The following is an 8,501-nucleotide window of genomic DNA, read 5'->3' on the forward strand; positions in this document are numbered from 1 at the left end:
GTAAAAAATTGGATCGATTCGTGGATAGCCTCAAAAGATGACCAGTTTTTTCGACGCGGGATTCGTACGCTACCCGAAAGATGGGAGAAAGTAGTGGCCAGCGATGGACAATACTTTGAATCATAAATGTATAACCAGTTTTTTACAATAAAGTCTCGAATTTCAGAAAAAAACGGCGGAAGAAAAGTTGTACTCCTAATATAGACTGATCTTATATTTCATTAAACGCGAGAACCCTCTTAACTGTGATAACTCTTAAAATATTTCCTATTAATCCATTCAACACATATCGTTAAATTGGACCAATAAAAAACTTCAAGAGTCACAACTCAATTATGTTAAAATAATCTGTATCTCCATATATTTTCTGTATCACTGTTTAGATTTATCATGTCGAGATAGTCTTTGTGGTTATGATTATTTAGAGAATTATATACATACTGAAGAAAGACCTGTGGTCTCGAAACGTATATGAGTTTTTGAATAAATACATAGTTTATCAATTTAATCTTATATCCTTTGTTAGTTCGTTGACCGAATTTTTGTATATTTATTTATTTATTTACATTTCTACCTTTCTCCTGTAAATTCATCAGTAATTCGTCAAAAATCATCAAGTCAATTACTCGTGTTACAATATGCCGCGTATATATTTCAATATTGAATATGCTGATATGGTTTTCGTATGTGCAACAATGGATTGAAATGTGTTTCAATGCGATGAGTAACTAGCTCATTATGGCAGAGGTACTCGAACTTAGCTAGATAGATGTTATTCGCGATGATGGATTGGACGTGGAGAAGTAATATTTTGACTCCGATTGCCTGATTTGACATTGGATTTCTTTGTGGGGAAGTAGGAAGTTATTTGTCATCAATCAACTCTACAGAACAATTGATAAATCGAATCGAGGTTGCAGTGCACCAAATATTATTAGATCAGTGTTTGATTGCAATAGGAGCTGTTGTATTAAATGCAATGCTTGTATTACTGCAAAAAGTCAACATTTTGAACAATATCTACATTAAGCAAGTGAATAAATACAATGTGAATAAGTAATGAGAATGAATAAAAATGTAAACTACCTTTTGTCTTTTTTGCGATTTTCTCTAAAACGAAGCAAAAACGAGCAGAACTTTTTCTACAGAACTTTTTTCTTATTATTTATTATTTTCTTATTATCTTTAATAGTTTATTGATTTCCTACATGCTCTCGATGTTTTGACATTTAAATTCCAACACTTTGTATAAACTGCACACTGCAAATTACTGTTACTCCAACTTGAAATGCAATCGGCATTTATGAACTGAAGCTAAAATAATAATATCACAAATTAAATGATTATCAATTCAATAATAATATTAGTAACCATCTTAAAACATTGCAGAGACATTAAGCATGCAGAGACGTATTAAGAAAAAATATTATCCTGAATGAGATAATGTTTTTCGCAGTAGGTTTCATGATCAGTCTTACTGCAACAAAAGAGTTAATGATGAAAATAATGATTTTATTTCATTTCATTTTATTTTTATTATAACGCAAGTTTGATGATAACTTTTTAATGTTAAATATATATTAATATATTCTTATATATTTCATATTAAATATGTTCCGTTAAATATTATATATTGAATTAATGTATTAATCAATCATCTATAATTTATAAAAGTAATAACAAATAGAAAGTGAGCAAGCGTACTTTTAATTAGTAACTGATAATGTATCTTTGACCAGTCAATACGATGTCGGACAATCATTTAATTTAGCTATCTCACTTATAATGTTATTAAAATTGTGCGCATTAGACACAATTTTGAATGAAATGAACGAATCTATCAGAAAAAAACGTCCTTCTGGCCCCTTCTGGTGAAACGAGATATTAAACATTGAAGTTGATTACTGTTCAGGTTAGAACATTTAAAATATCCGTTATGTTGTTACTAAAGCTCGTTAGACAATGAACTTTGCAGGCCAATCTACAGTGAATCAATTACAATCAGTCAGACTCATTATGATTGGTCCATTATAGATCGATAGTCAGAGTTAGCTGTCGATCAGCCTGCAGAATCGGTAGTCTGATATGGGCTTTAATAATGACAGTAATTTTAAGCTTTATAACCTGACAGAGATCAACTTCGATGTTTAATACGAAAGCAAATCAATAAGTTCTTAGAAAATCTATCAGAGAGCACTCACAGTGTCATGTCACATTACTTTTTGACAAGTAATCTCTGATTACTGTCAAATTTTAAGCGGAATTCATCGCGTGATTTCATTTCTGTAGACCATTAAAGCGAACAACTTTTGTATTTTTTGCAAAATGGAAAAAATGAGTTTCGTTGCAGTGATCAACCATCTACATATGAAAGGTTTATCGCCGAAAGAAATCAAAGCCGAGTTGGATAATGTTCATAGCACATCTGCATCAGCGTTTGCGATTACTGTATACAATTGGGTGAATGAATTTAAACGTGATCGTACATCCACATGTGATGCACTTCGTCCAATTGAGACTGTTACGCCAGAAATCATCAATATTGTTTTGACTGATCGATGAGTGAAAATGTACGAGCTTGTTGAAGCCTACAGGCATATCACATGGCACAGTGATTTCAATTTTGCATAATTGGGTATGAAAAAGCTATCGGCAAGATGGGCGTTTGCTCATGCTTATAGACCATAAACGCGACCGTATGACGATTTCAAAACAATGTTTGGAGATGTTTCAACATAATCCAGATAAATTTCTGCGTCGATTCATTATTATGAACGAAACATGGATCCATTACTTCATACCCGAGATGAAGGAACAATCAAAACAATGGACTTCATCGGGTGAATTAGCTTCGAAGAAGGCAAAGATTGTAAAGTCGGAAAGGTGATAGCCACAGTTTTTTGGGATGCACGCGGTATAATTCATATCGATTACCTTCCGTCGAAGCAAACGATCAATGGGGATTACTATATACAGCCTTATTGGACTGTTTCAACAACATTTTAAAGAAAAAAGTGCGAAGAAGAAAGTGCTCTTTCAAGACAATGCATGAGTTCACACATGCCTGGCACCGATGGCCAAATTCAACGAATTCCGCTACGAATTGCTTCTCTATCCAGCATATTCGTCAGATTTAGCCCTCTGCGACTATTTCCTGTTTCCGAAGAAATGATTCGGAGGAAAGAGATTCACTATCAGAGAGCAGCTCATCGCCGAAACAGAGGCTTATTTTGAAGGGTTGGACAAATCATATTATTCGGACAACTTGAAAAAATTGGAGAATCGTTCGGATCAAGTGCATCAAGCTGAAAGGAGACTATATTGAAAATAAAAATGAATCTATCAAAAAAAATGTGTTTTATTATGTTTTTCTAAAAACTTGACTTGCCCTCGTATTTCGCTTCACAACACTATTTTTGCAAGATTTATTTCGTGCAAAAAACGAAAATTATTAAAATATTGATTCTCCAATTTATATGGTAAAGTTTATTTTTATATTTTATATATATATTTTATATATTTTATATATATATTTTATATATAAAGTTACATATGATGTAAAAATATTAAAAATATAAAAATATAAATAAAATTAAATTTTTGTTGTTATTTTATCTTTATATATAATTTTTATACATTGGTTATAAAGATACAGCACTGTTTAGTCAGGTACAACAGGGTGTTGTATTTTTGACCAAAATTCAATTTTTTTCTAATGTTAAAAAGTTCTAATGTAAAACATAACAATTTAAGTTTATAAAAAATATATGTTAGTGTCAAAGAATATTTTAGAATTTTTTTTGAACATCATTTTTTTAGACATCAAAAGTATAGCTTGCACAAAAAAAAGTCAAAATTGGTCAAAGGTACACCACCTTCTCTTATCTATTTCTCTAATATACTCGGTATACGATCTTTCTGACAGGTATTCTAATTCGAACCTTACTGCAGAAATTCATATCCTCGTAATATTTGTGCGTTTCGACATTTATAAAAAAAAATGTTGCAACCGTTCTAATCACTGTACATAAAAGAGAATAGGTGTTGGCGCTTGTCTTTCTTTAAATTTTAGGAGAAACAATCGAAATTATGAAAATCATTTTACGATTAAAAGTTAAACGTTTATTACCCAATTAGTGACTTACGCGTTATTTGTAAGAGAGTTCAGTTGAAGATTCTCGAAGATTGCCTTTAATATAAATATTTCAATAAATTTTGTGTGATGATAAATTTTTGCTTTCCTTCTAGTAGAAATTTTGACTTTACATGATTTTACTTTATATGATTTATGTTTAATTTAGAAAAATAAATAAATTTAGAAAAAGGTAAGTATATAGCAATCTAAATATTTGTTATAATTATTTTCAGAAGCGTATACCTCCTCCGATGTACAAGCGAGAAACTAGATTTAAAGGGCAGAAGAGGGTATCTGTGGGTCGTGTGACACGGAACAACGATCCACTGGAATCGAGATCGAAAGACTCTTCGCGAGAATCAAGTTGTGAGGATGTTTCGAGGATTGTCAAATGCGAGCCTAATCTCAATGATGGATCGGCGAATATCTCGGTATTGGACGTACAGGTAAATGAGTTAGTCTATCAGAAGAAAATTTTTTTGATAAATCGTATTTTACGCGGTTGCAATAAGTTTTTATTGCAACTGAAGCAGTAACGGCTTTGCTATTACAAGCAAATTGTATTTACTATACGAGATAGATTATTTTAATATAAAATTTTGATAAAAATTTAAATTAGGGCCTGCCCCTAATGACCTTAACCTTGATATTGTCAAGATCAAGAGTGAATGATTTCCAGATTTTAGCCTTTGTTTCCGTTAAAAAGATATTAACAAAATAAGTTTAAGAATAACTCTTTTCTATTATACGAAACAGAAATCCTCTGTTTTTAAATCAATTTTCTGCTTTAAAAACAAAATTTTTCTTTGAAAACATATTTTTATATAATTTTTGTTTTTAAAACAAAGAATTTGTGATTTTTAACGACTTTACGCGAAGCGAGATCCATCTCACATTTCTCTCCTAATGATGCATATTTGGTCCCGCGCAACTCAAAGAATCAGTCCCTCTACTTTTGCTTCATCAATTGACGTCGCTATCACTGTTTTCTCCTGCTTAGAGGCATATGACTTTTAAGGAGAACGAGGTTTATCTCATGATTCCCTATGTTTAGGAGCGTATGATTCCACGCAAATCGAAGTTTACCTCACTTCTCTACTATATCCAGGAGCGCACGACTTTCCATGCGAAACAAGGTCCATAGTAACGAAACGTATAATTAATTATTTTCTACAATGTGCAATCGCATGCGGCATTTTTGTTGCAAATTTCTCTTTCCCTCTTTTTCTCTCTTTTTATATACGTATACAAGATGTCCCAGAATGACCGCCAAATTTCGTGCGTAGATAAAGCGTGCGGACTAAACTGATTGTATTATAAGTAACCTCCATATCTTGCTAATATATTATAACCATATGTTAATGTTAGCAGTAACTATCAAGTTTTACTCAAAAAGTATTTAATGAAAAAATATTTTATTATAGCGTTTTGAAAATGGCTCGACTTTCAGCTACAAGAATAGAGATGTAAAAAAACGGTTTTTAACTTCGGAGAAAAGTATTAAGTAAAAAATCAGTTTTTTTACTGTAAAAACGGTATTTTTAACCAAATTACATAAAATTCATGAAAAATCTTAAAATTCATGTTAAATAAAAGAAGAAATAGAATTTATTTTTCTTGTTATTTTGATATTTTTGTCTTTATTTTATATCGAAATGGAAATATGTATTATTAGCTGTTGCAATTTTTGATGAGATGATAATAGGTCAATAAGTCTGTTTGTGTTGCTTGCACTCTTTGCATTTGTGTCTTCTCTAATTTCGACGCCCGATAATAATAATAAAAATTATATAAAAATATATTTTCAAAGAAAAATTTTGTTTTTAAAGCAGAAAATTTATTTAAAAAGAATTTCTGTTTCATATAGAAAAGAGTTATTCTTAAACTTATTTCTTAAACTTATTTTGTTAATATCTTTTTAATGGAAAACAAGCGATGGCTAAAATCTGTTGGAGCTCATTCAGGCTCTTGACAACATATATCAAGATCAAGGTCATTAGCAGGCCCCTAATTTAAATTTTTATCAAAATTTTTAAAACTTTAAATACAAAAATTTTGGGAGATTTCAAGCAATGCGAACAGATCTAAATGATTTAAAAAAATATCCGAATAAAAAACTATAAAAGTAAAAGAAAAAAAAATCATTAATTTCTGAGTTTTTTACCCTAAAATTCTAGTATTTTTCCGTCGTTTACATCTCTTTATACAAGAATATACCTATAATAAAAAAATAGTAATTTTTATTTAAAAAATTCATATTGACTTGATCTTGATGTTCTATATACAAAATCTATTATTTCCATCTTCTTTCCTCCAAGAAAATCTACAACTTTCATATGAAATTAATTTTTTCCTGTATCTCTCTTAATTTCTGAGCGGTTAAAAATTCCTACGTTGTATTATACAGGGTATCTCATAATGACCTTCAAATATTTCGCGCACAAATAGAGCGGAATAAACTGAGTTGAAAAGTACTCTATCATTTTGCAATTTTTATAGTAGTTGACAAGGGCTATATTCCAAATTGATCGCCAGCATTGACAATGCTGGCAATCAATTTTGGAACACACAACCAAGATATTAATTACTAAATATTGATGTTTAATAATTTTTTACTCAAGTACTATCAATTTTATAAAAAAATAGCAAAAGATAAAAATTGTTTACTTTCTTCTTATAGAGTTCTAAGAATTTTTTCAGAAATTATTAACATTTGAGTATTGCATTTTTTTATTTATATTGGCAATTATTTTTATCTATATGAGAAAATACGAAATACTTTGAAAAATTCTCAGAATTTTATATGTAGAGAAAAAATAAACAATTTCTGTCACCTGCTGTTTTCTGTAAAGTTGACAATACTTGAATAAAAAATTATTGAAAACTAATATTCAGTTTTGAATAATAAATGTCTTGTTAACTATTGCGAAAATTGCAAAATGATACAGGATTTTCCGACTCAAAGGGACGTTTCACATATATAAATTTTATATAACCATTTTTAAATCACAAATATTTAAGTTGTGATATCGTGGCGATGACAATTAATTGTGTTAGAGATTGCATTTTTATTATTTTGTTATCATATTATTTCGTGTAAATTTATATATTAGTTTCCAATAACAAAACAATGTCTGAAAATTTTCTTTTAGCAAAATTTTTCCAAATTCTGAGTTCGTAAATCTAATGATTGTGTTTTCCCTATAGTGCTTTTGATATGATCATAGTAGTAATACTTTTTCCTGTAGGTATTAAATCTGAAATGATATTGGGACAATGTCCAGTCCACGAATTGATAAGAAAAATGCTATTAGAAACAATGTTTAGAAAATAAGCTTCTTTAACCACATTTTAAAATGATCTGTAAGAAATACAAATGTTAAATTAATAACTTTTTTGCGACTGTTATTAGATTCTTAAATAAAGTATAAAAGTATATCATAGAAATGACAGAGATTACAATTTCATTATATTATTTCGTTTATGCAAAGGACCCACTAATCCTATATGAAATTGGATCCTATATGAAATCAAATGGTTTTCTCGTATGTTATAGCTTATGATTTACTACACAAAACATGTAAGTTTTAGCGCAAAAAATGAACAATTTTCGTGTTCGATTCATTTCGCTGACATCTCATCATAAAATACTCAATTTGTAACTGACCTAATGGATAAAATTGTAATGTTTTGAAAAGATCTCAGCAAAGACTATAAGAAAATGAAAGAAAAAGTAAGAAGTCTCACTTAAAAAATTCGAGTTGATTTTGCTCTATCTTGGCGACATCACCCAAAATCAAACTGATGAAGCCAGCGGCTAGACTTTTTAAACTCTACAACTTTTATCTAAAATATTTTTTTTATAAAACTTATATATATAGTTTTCCAGATATTTTGCCGTCTCGGAACATTTTATGTTCCTTATATGATTATGTATGGTGTCACATATAATTATGTCTTATATATAATTACATACCATTATATACATACCATTATAATGTCCAAGATGTACACATGTATCAAACGAAGCTTTGTTACAGAATATATAGTGTAACTCCTAAGATATGAATGATGAGAGTAAGAATAATAAGCAGGTTCTAATCCATGGGGCTAGAGGGAGGTGCGAGGCGTGGGGAGGTACTCGTGGACGTAGGTGGAAGAGGTGCGAGGCGCGGGGGTACTCGTAGGCAGGGAAGGAGAGCGTGGAAAGGTCCCGGGACTATCGATGTTTACGTAAATATCAATACTAATGATACGTGTCATCTCATTGTGATATCACATATTATTGGGATTCTGCCGTCACGGTCATCGCCGCTGCCGCTGCCACCGCCTTCTGTAAGATGAAAAAATAATATAAATAAAAAAA

General features: G+C 30.3%; 1 protein-coding gene and 1 long non-coding RNA gene across 2 annotated transcripts in view; one reads left to right on the top strand and one right to left on the bottom strand.

Moving 5' to 3' along the window:
• Positions 1–8,501, top strand: part of LOC108686646 (zinc finger and BTB domain-containing protein 14-like) — a 107,836-nt gene that overhangs the window by 68,271 nt on the left and 31,064 nt on the right. The window contains exon 3 of the mRNA XM_018192077.1: positions 4,369–4,581. Coding sequence (XP_018047566.1) covers positions 4,369–4,581 — 213 coding nt within the window. The remainder of the gene's footprint in view (positions 1–4,368; positions 4,582–8,501) is intronic.
• Positions 1–8,501, bottom strand: part of LOC108686647 — an 18,524-nt gene that overhangs the window by 291 nt on the left and 9,732 nt on the right. The gene's annotated exons all lie outside the window — the stretch shown is intronic.

This window comes from Atta colombica, unplaced genomic scaffold (assembly GCF_001594045.1).
Source record: "Atta colombica isolate Treedump-2 unplaced genomic scaffold, Acol1.0 scaffold188, whole genome shotgun sequence".
Taxonomy (NCBI): domain Eukaryota; kingdom Metazoa; phylum Arthropoda; class Insecta; order Hymenoptera; family Formicidae; genus Atta; species Atta colombica.